Source organism: Megascapheus bottae, chromosome 22, assembly GCF_031878675.1.
Source record: "Megascapheus bottae isolate mThoBot1 chromosome 22, mThoBot2.hap1, whole genome shotgun sequence".
In the NCBI taxonomy this organism is placed as follows: domain Eukaryota; kingdom Metazoa; phylum Chordata; class Mammalia; order Rodentia; family Geomyidae; genus Megascapheus; species Megascapheus bottae.
In genome coordinates, this window is record NC_143530.1 from 24,463,526 (window position 1) to 24,485,238 (window position 21,713).

General features: G+C 35.6%; 1 protein-coding gene and 1 pseudogene across 3 annotated transcripts in view; one reads left to right on the plus strand and one right to left on the minus strand.

The window, feature by feature from the left end:
- Exoc2 (exocyst complex component 2) overlaps positions 1 to 9,716 on the minus strand; it is a 223,616-nt gene extending 213,900 nt beyond the window's left edge. For all 3 annotated transcript variants that reach the window (XM_090356361.1, XM_090356362.1, XM_090356363.1), the window contains exons 1-3: positions 9,560 to 9,716; positions 6,844 to 7,020; positions 4,419 to 4,545 (exon numbers count right to left, since the gene is read on the minus strand). In XM_090356361.1, coding sequence (XP_090212487.1) covers positions 4,419 to 4,545; positions 6,844 to 7,020; positions 9,560 to 9,677 — 422 coding nt within the window. In that variant the 5' untranslated portion in view covers positions 9,678 to 9,716. The remainder of the gene's footprint in view (positions 1 to 4,418; positions 4,546 to 6,843; positions 7,021 to 9,559) is intronic.
- Positions 9,717 to 17,483: 7,767 nt separating this feature from the next.
- Positions 17,484 to 18,477, plus strand: LOC150048378 (ras-related protein Rap-1b pseudogene; annotated as a pseudogene).
- The last annotated feature ends 3,236 nt before the right edge of the window (positions 18,478 to 21,713 follow it).

A 21,713-nucleotide genomic window follows, 5' to 3' on the forward strand; every position in this document is an offset into this window, starting at 1 on the left:
ACCAACTTACAAGAATAGTTGGGGAGGTCACAGAAACAGAGGCAACGCTCCAGTTTCCAGTCCACACTCCAAAATGTACAGCCTCTAAGAGAGTACTAGTTAATATGCAAATACATATTTCTTTCAAGAAATAAAATCTGGTTAAGACTCTCATTGATTATGAATCTGTAACTTTTTTGTCAGTTTAAAGTTCCTATTAATTGTTTAAAGTCTCTTAATTGAAGCTATGTGAGAACATACACATTTGCAGTAAGAATAATAAATCAGAATATAGATTTTTTACAAGCAAATTCTACTCTCAACTTAAAAGTGAAGTTATCTTTTTGAGTAATTAGTACTATTTTTATATCAGGGCACCCTGTTTACAAAGTAACTGTTAAAAATTTAGAATACAAAGGATTTTTACTGTCAAAGGTGGACAATAAATGCCTGTTGTTAAAACTTGTGGACTGAAAGCTGACAGCCTACATGCTGAGTCTACCAATAAAATATTTATTAAACCCTGACTAATACCAAAAAGCAGCAAGGAAATGATATTGTATTACTCCCACTTGTCTTTTCATATTCATGAAGCAGCTAAAACACTACAGGTTCCTCACTATTCCACTTTGTACTGGACATGTCAGGAGCTACCTAGAGCTGAATGACCTTCCAAAGGCTTGATCCCCATGTTTATTTCATAATTCACAGGACCACAGTGATACTTTTAAAATAAGCTTTTAGAATTCCTAGAATATTCTTCATTAATACTTTTCCACCAGAAAATATTATTAAAACCTTATTATTCCTTAGTTGTTTTTATTCAGACTTTCCAGCCTTTTAATTACTAAAGAAATGACCAGAAGTAGTGCTGTGGCTCAAGTGGTAGAGTGCTAGACTTGAATAAACTCAAGGACAGTGGCCAGGTCCTGAGTTCAAGCCCCATAACTGGTAAAAAGAAAAAAAAAGAAAGAAAAAGAAAAAAGGAAAAGGAAAAGGAAAAAAGAAAGGAAGGTAGAGCAAAGGAAGGAAGATAGAAGAAATTACATTAATAAAAAAGAATAAAAGACAATATGGATTTTAGTCTGAATGCAACACTGTTCTCAACAAAGACAAAAACTTTTATTTTAAAATGTTAAGTAGGTCAGGAAAATAAAACCTTCAATGATATTTTAGTCTGCCTTTCCTTTTCTCTTTAGAACAAGATTGTTCTATCTTGGCTGCAGGTATAAGTCAGTGTAGAACATATGTTTAAAATAAGCAAAGCTAAGAGTTCAATCTCTAGTCCTACTACAAAAAAGAAAATAAAAGAAAATAGAAATAATTTGTCTATCTGAGGTAAAAGAATATGTAGCTTGCTCAAATTCAAAGAATATGTAGCTTTCTAAAACACAAAGAATACGTAGCTTTCTCAAACACAAAGAATATGTAGCTTTCTAAAACACCAAGAGAGAATGTAGAAAATAATTGTTCTAGATAAATACATTTTCTCCTCTCGGTTTCCATCCTCTCTGTTTCTATTTTCACATTTTATTTTCTTACTTGCAGGAATATCCACTCTCTCTCGATAGAAAAAATTATAAAAGACTCATGGATGGACGACAGAAAGATTCCTGGAAGTCCTTTTCAAGTCTAGAGAGCACTCCCAGGGTTCTCTAACACTATGGGGCTCTACCCCAAGTAGTGAGGATATAAATGTTTACTGCCCCCTAGAAGCAGCTGCTCTGTACCTATCAGCATTTCTCACTGCCTATTCCATCTCCCTCCTCACTTTCCTTTCAACTAGTTTTAGCATTCATATTAATCAATGAGTTAAATAAAAGTTATAATATCTATTTCTGTTTGTATGAGTCATAATTTTATCCTTTTCAAAAGTTACTCTTCAAAATTTTATATTTTTCATGGCTGATTAAATATTACTGAAATTTAAGTAACAATTTAAAAATTTTGTTAATACTATCCCTATTTAATTACTTCTTAAATAAATATGCATGAGGCTATTTTAAAATCTGAGTACAACTTATTACTCTGAAAACTTAAATCATTAAAAAAAGACTCTTTCAAGCCAAGTGCTGGTGGCTCACACCTATAATCCTAGCTACCCAAGAGGCTGGAATCTGAGGATTGCAATTCAAAGCTAGCCTGGGCAGAAAAAGTCTGTGAGATTTTTATCTCTAACTAATCACTAAATAGCGACATGTAGGGCTGTGGCTCAAATGTAGAGCTCTAGCCTTGAACAATAAGGCTTGGGGAGAGCTCCAGATCCCCAAGTTCAAGGCTCAGGTCAGGCAAAAAAAGAAAGAAAAAAAGAAAGTGAATAGAAAAGAAAAGAAAGAGAAAGGAAAAGAAGGAAGACATGAAAAAATGTCTTTCCTTAAAGACAGAGCCATGATTGTTATATAGTCAGAGAAGCAAAGTATCCCAATATGAATGACTATCATTGACTAGGAATGAGCTATGTTCCAGGTGCTTTGTGCCCTCGCTCATTAAAGTCTCACAACTCTAACAAATAAGTACTCTTTTTTTGTATTTGAGCAAATAGGGGCCAGGGGAAGTTAAGTAATTTCCTCAAATAATCCTGTTACTAGTAGATCCTAAATCTTAATCAAGAAAATTGTTACAGTATCTTACCTTGTTATCTGATATATTGTATATATGTTTATTTATTTGAAATAGGATAGGGAAGGGAGAAAACAAGATGGGGAAGGAAAATGGGGATAAAAACATGAGAAGGGGTAGCAATGATTGTTAAGTAATGCATCTTCTATCTGGCAAATATAATATAACCCTTCTATTAATTACAATAAAAATACATAAAAAAAGAAAATTCTGTTCCAGATGACACTAAGCTACCTTTTAGAGAAGAAAGAAAAACCGAGCATTAGCAATACTAATGATGCCATTATCCACCTAGCAAGAGATTATTCTGTATTATATTAAGCAAAAATACTGCTAGAAGATAACTCATGAAAGTTTCTTTACAGATAGAATGATAAAGAGAATGATTAAAGACATTGGTGAGAGGATACAAGACAAAGGAGACTGTAAATAAGGAAGGCTATAGCCAAAAAGGAAGGTGGAATATGTCAATTTTTCAGAAGAAGAACATCCCGCTGAATTCACTGAAACTTAATTTTGCCTGACTGACTCTCCTGTGAAGTATGTGCAATTGTTCATGCTCCTTAGGCCAGATCTGGTTCAAAGATGCTTCTTAGCTAAGGTTGAACAATTGATTGAAAGGTTCCTTCTGTATAAACTTCTGTAGCAGCTGTAGAAAGAAACTACCTTTTAAAGAGTCTTGACATAGCCCTAGTGTCATTAACAAAGTCTAACTAGGGTTGCAAGTGCATTCAAATATGTACCTGAGCATGACGATTTCCTCCCAGACTGGATGCATTTTTAAACTCTTAAGGATAGGGCACCAATGACTCATGTTGTCAGTGCTTCAGAGATGATACCTCGACAGTCCAAGGTCACTAAAAGCTGCCAAACCCAACCTGTGATACCTTCCAAAGACAAACCTACTCCTCAGCAAACTCCAAGTGAATATTCAGCTTGCAGCCTGAAACACTACTGATCTTCAAGTACAGGTTTGTATATTACATATTTCAAGCTAAGTAGAGAACTGTGCAATTCTTAGGAAAGCCTGAAATAAAACTAAAGTGCCAGCTAACTATTTTTGTCACCTTCTATGTTTATGAAGCAACTTTCAGTACAAAGCTCCATAATTTAAATCACCGAGGTCAGAAAATGAACAATATATGAGATGAACTGCTTAGATTAAAATATAAAGATAAAGGTATTCACTAGAAAAGTTACTAACATACCATTCTTAAGATTAAAAAAAATGAAACCCCAGATTTGGTTCCAAATAAGTATCAATTACTTAGCACAGTTCTGATTAGGAAAGTTAATTGAATATAAGTCAAAAAGTAATGGTAGGCAGGAATTAAATAGAAATAAACAGAATTATTTAATTATTCTCAAATATTTCTAGAAATATCAAACAAAATGTGACAGGAGTTTTAGTAGAGTGCTTGCCTGGCATGCATGAAGCCCTGGGTTTGATTACTCGGTACCACATACACAGAAAAAGCCAGAAGTGGTGCTATGGTTCAAGTGGTAGAACCCTTGCCTTGAGAAAGCTCAATGACAGTGCCCAGGTCCTGAGTTCAAGGAGTAGGACCAGCAAAAGGAAAAAAAGAAAAAAGAAAGAAAAATCAAACAAATGGGTAGATTATAAATCCTGGTTTGATTTTAAATGCCACCTGAATACATAATCTTGCCAAAATTACATTTATCCACAACAAAACTGACCTGGCTTTTGAATTAACACCTGGCTCCAAAGAACATCTTAGGGCCTTCTGGCATTTGCTTCCCTTTACTGTAAGAACAGAAAACTTTCAGCAACTGAGAAACCAAGGCAAGATGGTACTCACTTTTCAATTTCAATGCCAAGAGGATTTGCAGGACGGAGGGACAAAGGAGGGATTCCTTTATTCCTATCTGTGCGCATGTCGTAATAATTCATTTCATCAACCCATACAGCAGACTGATCCAAAATGCCTACAAAAATGAGGAGTACAACCTTAATAATAGAAAGACTCCACTAAGCAATTTTACTTCTGATTTATGTTTTTTTAAAAATCTAATACTGAATAGATAATTACCAAAAGATAAAGGGACCACAGCTAAGACTTTTAATTAAAAATACAAATGAGCCACGTAATAGTGGCTCACACCTGTAAATTTTAACTATTTGGGAGATAGGAAAGATTTTGGTTCCAGGAGACCCCATCTTAACTAAAAAAGACTGACTGTGGTGGTTCATAATATCATTCCAGCCACAGTAGAAACATTAAGATGGAAGAATGCTGTCTAGGCTAGGCTAAGCAAAGAGGGAGACTATTCTTAAAAATAAGGAGTGCATACTTGGGAAGCTAAGAATAGAAGAACTGCAGTTCCAGTCTAACCCAGGCAGAAAAGTCCTTAAGGCTCCACCTTCATGGAGAAAAGCTAGATGTGGTAGGATGCACCTGTAATAACAGCCACTAACCCTAAAGCAATGCACTCATTGAGAAGAAAATTTCTATCCTAAAAATAACCTGTGAAAATTAGAACTGGAGGTGTGCCACCCTCGCAAACCAAGGCCCTGAGTTCAAAATCCTAAAATGGTTAAAAAAAGAGATTATATATACATGTATATACACATGTATATATATATGCATATGTATATATATAAATAACATGCAAAATAATACCTCAGTTTATGATTTTATCATATATTAATTCAATAGACTATGTTACCTTTCAGAGGCAAATTAAGCCTCTGAGAAAATGTATTCCAAAAAAGTATTTTACACATAACAAATACTACAGTTTTTTATGCATCATCAAATGTTAATTGCTTATAGTGGAAATAAAATTCAAAAAGCTGGTATGAGGTATAATGATCTGTAACGTGTTTAATCAAAAGAACATTCCGAAATCATAGAAACTTTTAGAAAGTAGTTATATAATAAACATTCAAATTAAGCATTAATTCTATAAAAATCTTTTTGCTAAATATATATATATATACTGTTTTACATTTAATATTTTGACTCTTTTTTCTACTGTGTTCCACAAACGACCTAAGATCATTTTACTATCTAGTTATAAGAGCTTAGGAAAGAAAATGGGGAACTGTTTGGTAGATAGAAATAAAAAGTGGCAGATATAAACATGTGGCCAATAACGTCATGATGCTTCTTGTTCCCATAGTGACTCATTATGATTCTTCTTGATCCAGTGTTTCTTCTTCCTGTAATACCCTGGGGCCAGAACACATGCACAAGCTGTCAAGCACTCAGCTTATCCTCAGTTGGACTCCTCTTTAGACACTTCTCTAGATCTCCAGATGGAAGGTTTTTTGCTACTTTGTTTCATGGCTTTCCTTTCACTTCCAAATAAACTTCCTATTGAGTTTTCTATGCTTCTGTCTTTATTTCTATACTGCTCTGGAGAACAACAACCCATCACTCACGTATCATGCCTGTTTAGAATTTAGAATCTGGCTCTGCAGCACAAGTTGTGAATCATTGCTAATTAAAAAGGTTAAGTGTACAAAAATCACAATGGGAATGTGCTAAAGGGTACAAAGAAGAGTTAGGAAGGCTAGATAGAAGCAGCTGTAAACCAGGCTATATTTTATGGAGGCTTGAAAAGATACAGAAAATGAAGGAAAAAAGAATACTGTTTAGATTATGACACTGTTGATTTGGCTAAATCAAAAGGCTACTGTGCCTTGAATTGTAACTGTTCAATGGTTTAAGTGCCAAGTCATTATATTCAAGATCAAAGAACCAAAATTGGTTTATTATAATGCTAAAAAAAACAAAGTAGATTAAGAAAATAGATTTAAGCCAGGTACCAGTTGTTTATGCCTGTAATTCTAGCTACTCAGGAGGCTGAGATCTGAGTTTCAGAGTTCCAAGCCAACCCAGGAAAGAAAGACTATGAGATTCTTTACCTCAAATTAATCAACGAGCCAGACATGGTATTGTGGTTCAAATGGTAGCCAGTCTTGCACAATTAAGCTAAGGGACAGCACCCACATCCTAAGTCCTAGACTCAGTACCAACACACACACACACACACACACACAAAAATAGATATATTAAAGTTCCTTATGATCATCTTTCTTAGGTCTTACTGACTGTTGGCCCAGCAAACTGCCTTATCAAAAATAAAGAAAATTCTAACCAACACCCCAGATTTTTTTCTAAATCTAAGTTAATGAGACGTAACAGTCACTGAGTTTTGTACAAAGCTAGCATGTTTAAAATATAAAGAATAAACCAATGAAGTCATAAAGAGTTTTACCTATCTTTTCAGGCTTGAGTAACTTGAAAGACACTGTTGAAGTTCCTTTGCCTCCAGATTTAGTTGTGACAATAATATCTCCTTTGTCATTTTTGGCTTGTCCCACTCGACATACTATTTTACTTGCAGACATCCACTCTGCTGTTAGGAGGCAATTATGTCCACAAATAGTCAAACCTGAAAGTAAAAGTATGCATTCAACAAGGTTCAAAGGAACAACAATAAGCCCTTAAACATGGCTATGACAGGAAAGCAAACTCTTAAAATAACACCTGCTTATTCAATAGCTATTTTTATAAGAGGATATACCCAATGATATTTGTAAATGTACTTCTACCTTGCTTTTTTTTTTTTTCCAAGTCCTGAAGCTTTGAACTCAGGGCACTGTCCTTGGGTTTTCTCAAGATAACTGCTCTACCACTTGAGCCACAGCATCACTTCTGGCCTTTTCTGTCTATGTGGTACTGATGAATCCAATCCACAGTTTTGTGCATGCTTGGCAAGCACTCTGCCACTCTACCACTAAGCCACACTCTCAGCCTTCTTTGCTGATTTTTTTCCAATCTTTTTTTCTGTGAGGTTTAAAGTGTTTTTAGATATAACAAAATTAGAATACAATAGAAAATATCTAGGCATTCCAGATTAGGTTACAAGAACTGTTGGGAGAAAAATTATTGTTGTCAAAACTTCTCTAAGTTAGTGATAGAGGATTTTTAAATGTATTCATAGATTTATAGATCATTTCCTAAAATATATTCATTATTTTCCTGAAAAAGCCAGTATATATTTTTTCTAGTGCTCAAGTAATTATTTATACATGCATGATATACACATGCATTTATACATACATGGAATATGAACTAAAGTAGCATTTTATTTATTGTAAGTTTTATGTAGAGTATGGTAAATGTAGCTCAACCTTATCTATTTCCTTTAAGGGTAGCTAATACTACCTTGGTGTATTCCTACCCAAGTTGTTGCTATACTTCTTTTCTACTGTTGAGCTCTTCCAATAAACTAGCACTTACAAAAGATGAGCTCAGGTACCTTAAGTCTCTTTTCCTTAGAATGTGAATTAAAATTTAGCAATAAGGAGCTGAAAGACAGTGAGGTGTCACCCAAGGTGGAACACAGATGACACCACACTGGTACCATCAAGTCCTCTAATTTAATTCTTTTGCAAGTTTTTTACTTTCACAAAGCAGAGGTTAACATAATAAACATTTATGGAAGAAATAAACCAGAATTTGTGTGGAACAGGTCCAGCTACTTTATACCTTCTTTTCTCATTATTTAACTTTTTATATTACTCAGCAAACTTGGCAAATTAATTTTTTTTCTTTTTCAGATACCATAAACAGGTCAATTGATGACAAGTATAAGATAGAGAGAGATTTGTCATCTTTTGTTAGAATAAAAAGCACTATTTAGCAACAAGATTATAATAATCATTAAGACATGTTTAAATAGGCATTTGACTCACATCTGATACTAGCTACTCAGTTTAAATCTGTGTTGCTCAGAATCTCAACTCAAAGCCAACTTGGGCAGAAAGGTCTATGAGACTTAATCTCCAATTAATGTGAAAAATGCTAGACTAGAGCTGTGACTCAAGTGGTAAAGTCCCAGCCCAAAGCAAGAAAGCTGAGCAAGAATGCAAGCCTCAGTACCTACAATGTAGATATTTATATGGTTTGAAATAATAAATTTTAGGTGTTTTCCTAAATATAAATTCCTGACCTGTGGAAGCAAATTTGTTTTCTTAACAGCATTTAAGGTTATTTTAGGATTAAGTTTTATTATATTTAATATATTCATAATTCAAAAATACTTTTAATGGGAATTTCTTGGATGTCATTCCTGATAATCATCAACTTGTTATTAAAAAAGAAATTGGCAGTACTAGGGCTTAATATTCAGAGACTTGGATCCAGGAATTTGGCCTACTGGTAGAGTGTTTGTCTAGCATGCACGAAGACCCAGGTTCGATTCCTTGGTACCAGATAATAAAAAAAAGCCGGAAGTGGTACTGAGGCTCAAGTGGTAGAACTCTAGCCTTGAGAAAGTCCAAGGACAGTGCTCAGGCCCTGAGCTCAAGCCCAGGACTGGCCAAAAAAAAATTCAGAGACTTGCAATTACTTGAATGTACAAGACTTGAAGCATGTCCTTAGCACATTTTGCTGTGTTTTGTTGTCATTGTTTTAATAGGGTTTTGTGTACATATATACTCAGAGCACACCAGCCTGGGCCAAAATCCTGCCTCCTGCATAGCTGGGATGACAGCTCATCATGCTCAGATTTTCATTGACTGAGATGGATATCACTAACTCACTAATTCTGAATGTTATCTCTACCTTCATTTGTATTTCACAGGCAAATAATTGTATGACCATAAATTTATACTTAGAACTTGTTTTTATCCAACTGTGCCTGACACACATTGTAATTTTGAAATCCAAGTTTAAGGTCCATCTTTAGCAACATGAGAAAGTAAGACCAAATAGAGGAAATGGGTACAAATACGGATGGTGGCAATCTTTCTCAAGAATCTTGAACAACAATATTGAAAATTTCTTATAAAGTAATGATTTTCACAGAAAAATCAGAGAACATATACAATGAAGCTTTCCTGTCATCTTCACTACTACAAACTCACATATTTCTTGCCCTAACATCCTAACATAAAACTCTGTCACAGAGACAGTATTCATCTTACCAATGAGGTCAGTGGGGCCAGCACCCAGGTTCTCCCCTCTTATTGTCACCTTTGTCCATGGGATCCCTTCATTTGGAGAGATGCCTGTCACAAGTGGGGGCTGTCGGGATCGAGACATTGTACTTTATGCAGGAAATCAATGATCTAGCTACAGGAGCAATCTGTTAAAAGAAAATAAAAAGGATTAATGCCAACTGAGAAGAACACTGAATGAAAATACAAGAATGCCAGACAGGGGCCGGGAGTTTGGCCTAATGGTAGAGTGCTTGCCTAGCATGCACAAAGACCCGGGTTCGATTCCTTGGTGCCACATACATAGAAAGAAGCTGGAAGTGATGCTGAGGCTCAAGTGGTAGAGCTCTAGCATTGAGAAAGTCCAAGGTCAGTACTCAGGCCCTGAGCTCAAGCCCAGAACTGGCAAAAATAAATAAATAAATAAATAAAATGCCAGCCAGCCAGTATCAGCATAGAAAAAGTATTCACAAACATGTATCTCTGAATTTTTTTCTGTCTTTGCCCATAAGCAAACATGTATCTACCACGTTTTACATATATAGTAGTTAGTACTGTTGAAAAATATATCAAAATAAGAAAAGCCAAGTCCCTCATGAGTGGGCAGTTTGCCCATGGCCCATGTGCCTTTATACCACCTCATGGAAAAGCCACGTGCAAGCAAACTGTTCAATACAAACTAAATCACATCAGCAAAAATGAGGAGTAACAACAAAGCCTAGTATAGTCATGAAAAAGATGGAAGACAGACAAGTACAACCCAGTGGTACTAAAAGTAGTGCATGGGCTAAACTATGCTCTTCCCTTACCCCTCACCAAAGTCTGTATACTAACATCTTAAAGTGTAATACTTCCATATATGGCTATATTTGGAGACAGGACTTTTAAACAGGTAATAAAGATAAAATTAGGTCACTAGTGCGGGTGTTCTTGTGAGACCAATATGACTGGTGTTCTTATAAAAAGAGAATACTGGACACACACAAATGGAAACCATGTGAGGACACATGGTCTACCACACTTTGATATCAGACAAAAGCCTTCAGAACTGAAAAAAAATTTTCTTCGTTTAAGCTTCTCATCTGTAATGTTTTTTATGATAGCACTAGCAAATTACTACAGCAGGTAACAGGAAATAAAACCACCGAAGTATAAAACATGATGGAAAATAATTTTAAGGAGAGAACTGTTACTCCTAAAAGAAAATGATACCATGAAAGAAAATCAATACAAAAATAAGAGTTTTTAAAATCTAAAGAAACAGTGGGAAGTAGCCATTGGTTTAACAAAACTTGTATTGCCACAAAAGGCAGATATTTGTTGGAAGACAAGGAAGAAAAAGAAAAGATTTTTTTTCTCTTCTAGATTAACAGCTAATGTCTAAAAATTAGTCATCAAGAAACAGTAGATTAACCTAGGAGCCAAGGGCTCACAAGTATATTCCTAGATACTAGGAGGCTAAGACAGTCCATGCAGAAAAGTCTGAGACTCCATCTCCAATTGACTGGCAAAAGGCCAGGCTCAAAAGGTAGAATCACAAGCAGAATATAGGAAGACAGAATATAGAAAGAGAGAGAGGGAGGAAAGGAGGTAGGGAAGAAGAGAGGGAAAGAGAAAGAAGGAAGAAAAGTGGGAAAGAGAAAGAAGGGGAATGAAAGGGAAAGTTAGATGAAGAATGTGGAAATGAAAAAGTGAATACTAAATAGGTTCCTAAAAGAGATTGAACAGTGCTATACAACTAAGTATTTAACTGTCCTTTGACTTCTAAGAGAGAGAATTTAAATCCTTAGAATTTTCTAAGTTATTCTTGAGCTCATAAAGCCATGTGAGTTTAGAACAACAGGATGGACTTTTGTCTGTGACACAATGGATTTGTGATCAGACAATTGGGGATTTGACCCTAGTGACAGCAACCCTATCTCTTCTAGAAAATGGTCTGAAGTTTGAATTCAACCACATTGCCAACAATAATCATGACCACAGAGCCTACATACTTTCCCATCTAATGTTTTCATTTTTCTATCCCTGAAACAGTCTCTTGAGTTATTTACTGTGGTCCTTGTACCTCTTAGGGCTCTTAGGAAATATCAGTTGGTTCTCCAAAGAAACACCTAAAAAAAATTTCATCCCTGCTTTAATGAAAAAAAAATTCTATGATACTCACACCCTACTGGTCTCCAAGGTCTAAAAGCTTAGCTTCAAATTCAAACATACCAAGTGCTAGAAGCATAAATCAAGTAATGGAGCATTTGCCTAATAAGGCCCTCAGTTCTGTCAGATCTCAACTCTTTTAGCACCTTTCTTACTTTATCCATATAAGCAGCCCACTTACCTTTTCTACACCATCAAGTACTTTTATTCGTGATTTCATTTTCCTTCTTTCCACTAAACAGAAACTGATAGATACTTTCCCAACATTTGGAACTAAGCTTACCATCTTTTGGAGCTAAATGTTACCTTCTGTGTTACCTTCTCTAAGACAGTCTCTAATCCCTCCTACTGTGCTTCTGCCACACAACTATAAAATAGTATATGAAATCTTAAATAAGTCTCTTTAAAGACATGAGATTTTTGATTCTCGGCCCATGCATCAAAATAAAAAAAATTTAAAAAACCATGAAATTTAATCAATTGTACGACAAAGCATAGAAGCTTATATCTGTAATCCCAATACTGAAGTGGTAGAGGTCAGGAGGAAAACAGTTAAAAGCCAGCTTGTGCAAAAGTTAGTACAACAAGTTAACAAGAAATCAATAAGTAAGTTGGGAATCATAATCTACACCTGTCATCTCACATATGAGGGAATCTGAAATAGGATGATTAAGCCCAACCCAGCTTGAGCAAAAACATGACACCATATCAGAAAAGTAACTAAAGAAAAAAGGATTGGAATCATAGCTTACACAGTAGACCTGTCTCTGAGTTCAAACCCCAGTTCTACTAAAAAAATAATAGCAATAACAAAAAATTACATATTCCTAGTGCTTGTTATAAAGTACTTGTAAAAATAAGCATGCTATATCATATGAAAAAATGAAATTTCTAGGTATTTATGCATCATAGGAACATTATATCCTACACAGGATAAAAACAAAGGTAACTCTACAAGAATACCATAAGTAGAAAAAGACACCTACTACAGCACCAAAACAAAATGTTCAGGATTAAACCTTACAAAAGAAATACTAAATTTGTACTCTGAAAACTACAAAACATTGTTGAGAGGAATAAAAGACCTAATAAATAGAAAAATGTGAGTAGCAACATGTATTATTATTAAAATAGTACACTGAGTTAGAGAGTTAATGCAAAACCAATCCCAAATTCCAGCCATTGCTTTACTCTGAAGATTCAGTAAGGATGGAAAGCAACCTGAATCACCAAAACACTCTGGAAAGAGAGGTAAAAGATATCTGATTTCAAAACTGATACAAAGCTATGCAATAAAGGAGCACTGGCACGAACAGTCATACATTATGATAATAAAATTGAGTAAGTCCAAAAATTAAATTTATTTACTTTAATGACCTATAGAGTCAATGAACTTTAGAAAACAGAAAAAGAATTTTTTCAACCAATAGTGCTGAAACAATGCAATCGTCACATAGAAAAGAGAGAAGGGTTGGGCAAACCCATCTTTGATAATCCTAAAATGCAAGCAATGAAGAAAAGATATGAATTGAACTTTGTTCTTTAAAGGACCCACCTAAAATCTGAAAAGGAATCCCACAGAAGAAATGAAAGTTTCTGTGAATAATGTAGTAAGAAATAATTGAATGAGCTTTTAGAAATCAGTGATGTAGGCAAAGAATCTGAACAGACATTCCTCCACAAAAGACAGAAGCAACAATGTGCATGAGAAAGGGCCTGAAATAATTAGCAGATGACTAAAGGCAAATCAGTTCCACAGTGGGATGCCACTCTACATCCATACTCAGATGGCTATAATCAAAAAGTCATGTAATAATGTGTTGACAAGGATATGATGAAACTGTGTGTTGGTAATGGTAATATACAAAAGATCCAACTACTCTGGAAAACAGTTTAGCAGTTCCGTAAAAGGTTAAATATAGAGCAACCATATGAGCCATCAATTCTACTCTTAGAGATACTCAAAATAGGCCAGGAGGTGGGCCTAGTGCTAGCGCATGCCTAACATGCACAAAGCCCTGGGTTCAAATCCTCAGTAACATATACTCAGAAAAAGGCAGATGTGGTGCTGAGGCTCAAGTGAAAGCCCAAGGACAGTGCCCAGGCCCTGAGTCCAAGCTCCAGGACTGGCAGGAATAAGAGACACTTAAAATAGAGAAAAATGTATCTCCTCACTAAAATCTATATATTCATGAACTATTAACATACCCAAAATAGAATCAAACCATCAATTAATAAGTAGCCATTAATTAATAAATCAATTAATAGGTAAATAAAATTTAGTGTATCTATACAATGGAGTATTTGGCACTCAAAAAGGAATGAATAGAGTAAGGGCCACAGTAGTTCACAGATCTGTAATCACAGCTTTTTGGAAGTCAAAGATCAAGATCTGCATTTAAAGACAGTATAGGCAAAAAATCAGTAAGATTCATCTCACAAAATTAGCTGGGGATGTTGGGACTCAACTTTAGTTCTAACTATACAAGAAGTATAGATAGAAGAAGTTGGGTATGTGTGAGTAAAAACAAGGCTGTATCTTTAAAAAAAAAACACACACTAAAAGAGAAAAATTTTTAAAAAGGGGAAAAACAAGGGCTGGGAGTTTGGCCTAGTGTACCACATACACAGAAAAAAAAAAGCCAGAAGTGATGCTGAGGCTCAAGTGGTAAAGCTCTAGCCTTGAGAAAGTCCAAGGACAGTGCTCAGGCCCTGAACTCAAGCTCAGGACTGGCAAAAAAAAAAAAAAAAAAGGGGTGGGGGCAGGGACAAAAGGCCTAGCTCAGTAGCCAGTCGCAGTAGCTCAGGCCTGTAATCCTAGCTACTCAGGAGGATGAGATCTCAGGATCAAGGTTCAAAGCCAGCCCAGGCACAAATGATCCTGAGACTCCTATCTCCATTTAACCTCCAGAAAACCGGAAATGGGGCTTGGCTAAAGGGTAGGGTGGTAGCCTTGAGTTGAAGAGCTCAGGGGCAACACCCCAGACAGAGCTCAGAGCTCAGCCCCATGACCCATTAAAAAAAAAAAAAAAAAGGACTGGCTCAAATGGTAAAAAGAATGCATGGCAAACACTGGAAAATGTGAGCCCAGGGTTTTTTCTTCTTCTTCTTCTTTCTTTGCTTCTTTCTTTCATTCTTTCTCTCATTCTCTCTTTCCTTCTTTAAAGAAGAGGGGGAAGGAATGGAAAGGGAATAGATGGGAGAAAAATGAGTTCTTTAATCTGAAAGGGAAGGAACACCATAGGGAAACTTGGAAGATGTTATACTAATGAAAGGATGAGCTCATCAGGAAAGGTACAAGAATCTAGTGCTTGTACTAAATTTTCAAAAAGCTCTACAATGAACTTTTTAAAATATAGGTAGGAAAAATGGGTAAATCTATATCCCCTTTAATACTTATTAAACAAAAAGTCAGCAAAGGATAAAGGATGGACAATAATAATCTTCATTTGACCTACTTACATTTATGAAACTCCTTTTCAAGTGCCCATGGAATGTTCACTAAGACAGTTTATATTCCAGGATATCATATAAATCATATTGAATTCCAAACACTGCATAAAATTCAGTTAGCAAGAACAATAAAACATTCAAAAATATACCCAAGTATTTGAAAATTAAACATTTTTCTTTTCTTTTTTTTTTTTTTTTTTTTTTGTCTTTGACACACATCTCACTCTACAGCCCAAACTGGCCTCAAACTTGCTATGCAGCCAAGCTACCCTAAAACTCACACTCCCCCTACCTCAGCCTCCCTTGCTAGGCCTACAGTTGTATACTAACACTTGTAGTACTAAAGAACATACTTCTCAACAGCACTTTAAGAATAAATCAAGAGGGAAATAAGAAAATACTTTCAACTGAATGATATAAACAAATCAAAATTTTGAGATGCACTTGGCATTTACCCAACCATCCAGAAACAAGGACATACTAAACCCACTAGCACAACAATGTTCATTGCAGCACTATTCACCATAGCAAAGATATGGAACCAACCTAGATGTCCCTCAGTTGATGAGTGGATCAACAAGTTGTGGTATTTGTACACAATGGAATTCTATGCTGCTGTCAGAAAGAATGACATCGCCCCATTTGTTAGGAAATGGAAAGACTTAGAAAAAATCATATTAAGTGAAGTAGGCCAGACTCAAAGGAACTTAGGCTCAATGGTTTCCCTCATTCGTCATAATCAGTAGAAACCTTGGGCTCTACTAGCAGAGATTTGCAATAGAACAAAATCTTGATACATAAGGCCATATAATGTGAAGCTAATTGAAAGGACCTCCAGGATATTGAAACAAAAGCCATATAATGAATGATTGTTGTCCTTAAATGTACTATGTTGTCTCTCATCTCCTTTGCTGTCCCTTGGTTATCTCATATTGGTATAGTATCTCACTTTGTTATCTGATATATTGAATTTATTTGTATTTGGATATTTGAAATTTGATAGGGAAGGGGGGAAAACCAAGACGGGTGAAGGGTGTGTGGGGGGGGAAATGGGTACCAAGACATGTGAAAGGGTATCAATGTATGTGAATTAATGCACCTTCTATCTGGCAAATATCATGTAACCCTTTTACTAATTACAATAAAAAAATTAATAAAAAAAAACAAAATTTTGAGATGCCACTAAAGCAGTACTTAGAAAGCTTAAATTATAGATGTAAGACTGAGGTTCCAGGCATACACATGTTAATACCAGTAATCTGGAAGCAGAGCAGAAGGTGAAGGTCAGCCTGGAATACATAGTAAAACTCATTGGGAATAAAAGGGGAGTAGGGAAATGGTCTAAATTTCTACTTTAAAACTAGAAAACAAAGAGTTAAATAAAATCGAAGTGGAGAGAAAAGCATGCAAAAGAAGCAAATAGTAAATATGAGAAAAATAACATACAGCGGAAATTGAAAAATAGAAAATAAAAAGAAAAAATTAAATCCCAAACCTAATCATTAAAAATATTAAATAAGCCCTTATAACACTGTGTGTGTGTGTGTGTGTGTGTGTGTGTGTGTGTGTGTGTGCGCGCAAGTACAAGGTTAAGAAATCAGGACCTCTTGGCTCTTGTGTGGCCTGCTTGCTCACAACTAGTGTTCTATCACTTAAGCCCACCTCTTCAGCCCAGTCTTTTTGCTGGTGTAGGTTTTTCTGCCCTGGCTGTTTTCAAAACATAATCCCCTATAACTCAGCCTATGAATGAGCTGTTTGTTTTTTTTTTTTTTTTAAAAAAAAGAGCACACAGGCACAGTGGCTCATGCCTATAATTATAGGATTAGGAGGCTGAGATCTGAGGATTGTGGTTGGAAGCCAGTCTGTGCAGGGAAGTCTGAGAGAAGAGTCTCACAGAAAATGAAGCACTAGGCCAGCATGGTAGCTCACACCTATAATCTGTCTACTCAGGAGGCTGAGATCTGAGGATCAAGGTTCAACCCAGCTTGGGCACAAAAGGACCTGACACTCTTATCTCCAATTAACCTATGGAAAACGGGAAGTGGGACTTGGCTCAAGGGAAGGGTGGTAGCCTTGTGCTAAAGAGCTCGGGGACAGCACCGAGGCCTAGTTCAAGCCCCATGACCCACAAAAAAAAAAAGAAAGAAAATTAAGTATCAATTAAGCATCAAGACAACAGAATAGGAGCTGTGGCTCAAGTGGCAGAACGTTCATCTTGAGCATAAAAGTTAGGGGCAGAGTGGCAAGACCGCCATGGCTCCGGGAGCAGAGACGGGGGAGGGGAGGTGGAGCGCGGGGCGACGCTGGCCACAAGGATCCGGGTGACAGCGTGAGAGGTACTAGGTTCTGACAAATCTGCATCATGCGTGAGTATAAGCTGGTTGTTCTTGGCTCAGGAGGTGTTGGAAAATCTGCTCTGACTGTACAGTTTGTTCAAGGAATTTCTGTTGAAAAATATGATCCTACAATAGAAGATTCTTATAGAAAGCAAGTTGAAGTAGATGCACAGCAGTGTATGCTCGAAATGTTGGATACTGCAGGAACGGAACAATTCACAGCAATGAGGGATTTGTACATGAAAAATGGGCAAGGCTTTGCTTTAGTTTATCAGGGCACAGTCCACATTTAATGACATACAAGATCTAAGAGAGCAGATTCGTCAAGTTAAAGACACTGATGATGTTCCAATGATCCTGGTTGGTAATAAGTGTGACTTGGAAGATGAAAGAGTTGTAGGAAAGGAACAAGGTCAAAATCTAGCAAGACAATGGAACAACTGTGCATTCTTAGAATCTTCTGCAAAATCAAAAATAAATGTTAATGAGATTTTTTATGACCTAGGGTGGCAAATTAACAGAAAAACTCCAGTACCTGGGAAGGCTCGCAGAAAGTCTTCATGTCAGCTGCTTTAATATAATAAATGCATTGTAGCTCTGAGCCAGGTCTGAAGAACTATTGCCCAATTCAACAGTGCCAGCATTCCAACTTTGTTAAACCTACCAACATCTTAAATGGACTTTCCTGTGGTGGTACCTTTAAGAGGCAGATGAAAGCTACTATACCAGTTTGCACATTCTAATCACTTTCCAGTATCACGAGAGATTTTCACTTACATAATAGTCCTACAGTATGCAGCTGGTAAAACCAGAGGCTACATCCAGTATTACTGCTAAGAGACATTCTTCATCCACCAATGTTGTACATGTATGAAAATGGTGTACTGTATACTTTAACACATCCCCATTCTTTGTATTGGAGAGTATAATAATGTAAATCCTAAAAGCACCACTATTTTAGCATAATAAAAGGTCCAAATCCTATATAGACTACTCCAGATAACTTTGCTTCTTTGATACTTGTAGCTTATTGTAATTCTTTTTTAAAAATTGAAGGTCATTATCATTGTATAACATAAGCGCTTTGATTAACACAGCTATATAGTTTTTTTTAATTTTTCAAAAACCTGTGGAGACAGTGATCTTGTCTTCAAAATTCAATAGTCTTTTCAGTATAATGTCTTAGATTAAAGACGTTACCTTTAATATCTGTTGGGAAGGAAATGTCCAGATTTTCCAAATCTTATGATGTGTTTTTCTTTTTTTGTTCACATAAGGAACAATGTTTATAGTTGTGTATTCAGTGGGGGTCTACAACAATAAGTGTATATTTTCAAACAATTTTTTAATGATTTAACAATTTTTTGTAAGTCATTTTCAGGCTTCTGCAGCTGTAGATTCTCACTGTGAACCCCTTGCTTGTTCATGCATAAGTGTATTTGCAATACCAAATATACAGGTTTAGTATTTTTGCCTGTTAGTGATTGTTTCCCATGTGTAACATTTTGGTTGAGATGTTAAATGGTGGATGAGTACTGCGGATGTGAATGTGGGAAGTAATTTTAATCAGGTATAATTGGTTACAAGGCCTAATTTGCAGTAACTATTGCTGTTTTATTTAACAAAGCTTGTTGCTTTGTATGCATTAACGTTTGGGTGTAAAGATTGTGTGTCTATCCAACAGGGAGCCACAGTATTTAAATCGACCAACCTAATGTTACAACTACTTTGAGGTGGCCAAATGTAAACTAAAAAGCCTTAATTAAAGTGGTGCAATTTTGTATAACTTACCATCAGTAGTTCAATAAATTTGGATTGCCATGCAAGGGCTTGCATTATTTAAAAAAAAAAAAAAAAAAGTTAGGGGCAGTGGCCAGGCCCCAGTTTAAGCCTCAGTATCAGCACCAATTAAAAAAGAATAAAGAAAAGCACAAATCACTAATTTCAGAATGCAAAAGGTGTTAATTACAATTACCCTAACAATGAAAGAGTAATAAAGGAAGGTTAGGAATAACTGAGCAATTGTATGAAATGATTTTTATAGCTTTGTTAAATGTTTTCTTGAATGGAATAGCTAACAAAATTAAACAAAGTGAAGTAATGTCTCAATAGTTTCTATGCATTAATCATTATCCTCCAGGCCTAGAAGGTGTCACTGATAAATTATGTCATACATTTAAGGCTGGAAAATAGCCAGTCACAGTTACTGCTAATTTGGGCTGCAATAAGCCTAAATAAGCCCTTTGAAGTAACCCTCTCTGCCACTAGATTCTCTATTTTACTCCATATATCTTAGTAACATCCCTAGATGTTATAATCCTAGTCTGCATATTCACTTGTCTTGATATTCCTTTACAAATGTATTGTTCATTGTCTAACAAGCATGTATCAACCAGTGGTCATTTCTTTGGTCTCCACTCCACATGCACATGTAATAATTGATAAAAATGTGTGCTTTTGTTTAGTTAGAATTATTTTATAGTAAAAAAAAAGTAAACATAGTAAAGTAAAAGTATATATTACTTATATATAATACAGTAGGTTGCATTATACATAAGTAATATAAATTTTCTCTTTTAAAGCTCTAAGAGGAGAGATAGAATCTTATACCCAAACCATTGAAAACAGACTGTGATGACCTCACAGTCTGTGTCTTAGGTGTATTCCTCTGGACATTCCCCACTCTGTCCCTGTGATGGGGAAAGCCTTGATCTTAGAGCCAGGAGTGCTAGCAGGACTGGTTGTGTGGTTGTGTATCTCCTTCTCCTCCTCCTCCTCTTCTTCCTCCTCCTCCTCTTCTTCTTCTTCTTCTCCTCCTCTTCCTCCCCTTCCTCCTCTTCCTCCTCCTCCTCTTCCTTCTGCTTCTTCTTGTTAATTTTATTGTCAAGGTGATATACAGAGGGCTTACAGTTAAATAAATGAGGTAATAAGTACATTTCTTGCTAAACATTGTTACCCTTTCCCTATTTTCCTCCTACTTTCCCTCCCTCCCAAATCCCCCCTCCCCAAGTTGTAAAAATTTATTTCCAACATATTGTCTTGTGAGTATTGCTGTTACACTGGTTCATCCTTTGTCCTTTGTCTCACTATTTTGTTGTTCCTTTTCCCTTCTCCAATTCAGAAAAACATATATATAAGACAGAGGGTACCAAAATCAAATACACTGACAACAGGGGATAAACAAAAGGGGGGGAGAAATGAAAGAAAAAAACTAATTGCACACAATACATTAGATTAATATATATCTATGACATATAAACCCTCAGCCTAATTTTAATTATGTTCTAAAATCTAAGTGCCAGTGATTGCATAGAGAGATTCCCTTCTTGAATACTTGTTTGTTAAATATGTCATTTGAAATATGATGTAAAAATCAATGTTAATTAATTTTTTAATAAAAAATAAAGGAATTACAAAAATTTTTTTAAAAATGAAGAAAAACCTCTTATTTCCATATCTTGGTGTTCATTATCTGTACATAGCTATTGAGCTATTGGGATCCTCTTCCAAGACTATCCTAGACTTATACTAATGATCACTAATGAGGCAAACCATGGGTCCTATGTTTCTTTGGGTCTGGCTTACTTCACTTAATCTGATTTTTTCCAAGGCTTTCTATTTCTTTATAAATGGGGCTATGTCATTTAGCCTAGAAGCCCATCTAAGAATAAAGAAGAATAAAGCAGATCTCTCCTCCCTCTACAATATACAGATTGATTAGACAGACTAGAGGGACATTGAGAGAAGGTAGAAGCAATAACAACAACAGCAAAATTAGTCATGGGTTCTAACCACCATCATCCAATTAGAAAAAAAAAAAAGCAAAACCTTTGGAAAACAGCTGGCTCCAAGGTAAAAGCAGTGTATACACAAAATAAGTCTGAAACAATTAACTGCATATTAATAAACAAATACATAGAATTCATTACAGCAGAGTGTCCCTTAATATAAAATGTCTACCAATACATAGAGAAATACCAATAAAAAATATCAATTTGTGCTAAAACTAGTAAGTATATGATTTAAAACAAAAGACAGTCACATAATCTCAGAACATCTCCCTATAAATTAACATCACAGGGAAAAAATAGTTATTTTGAAAAAGGACTTAACATATCACCTTTAGCAAATAATTAAAATTAAAATCAGACTGGGCACAGTGGCTCATGCCTGTAATCATAGATACTCAGGAGGCTGAGATC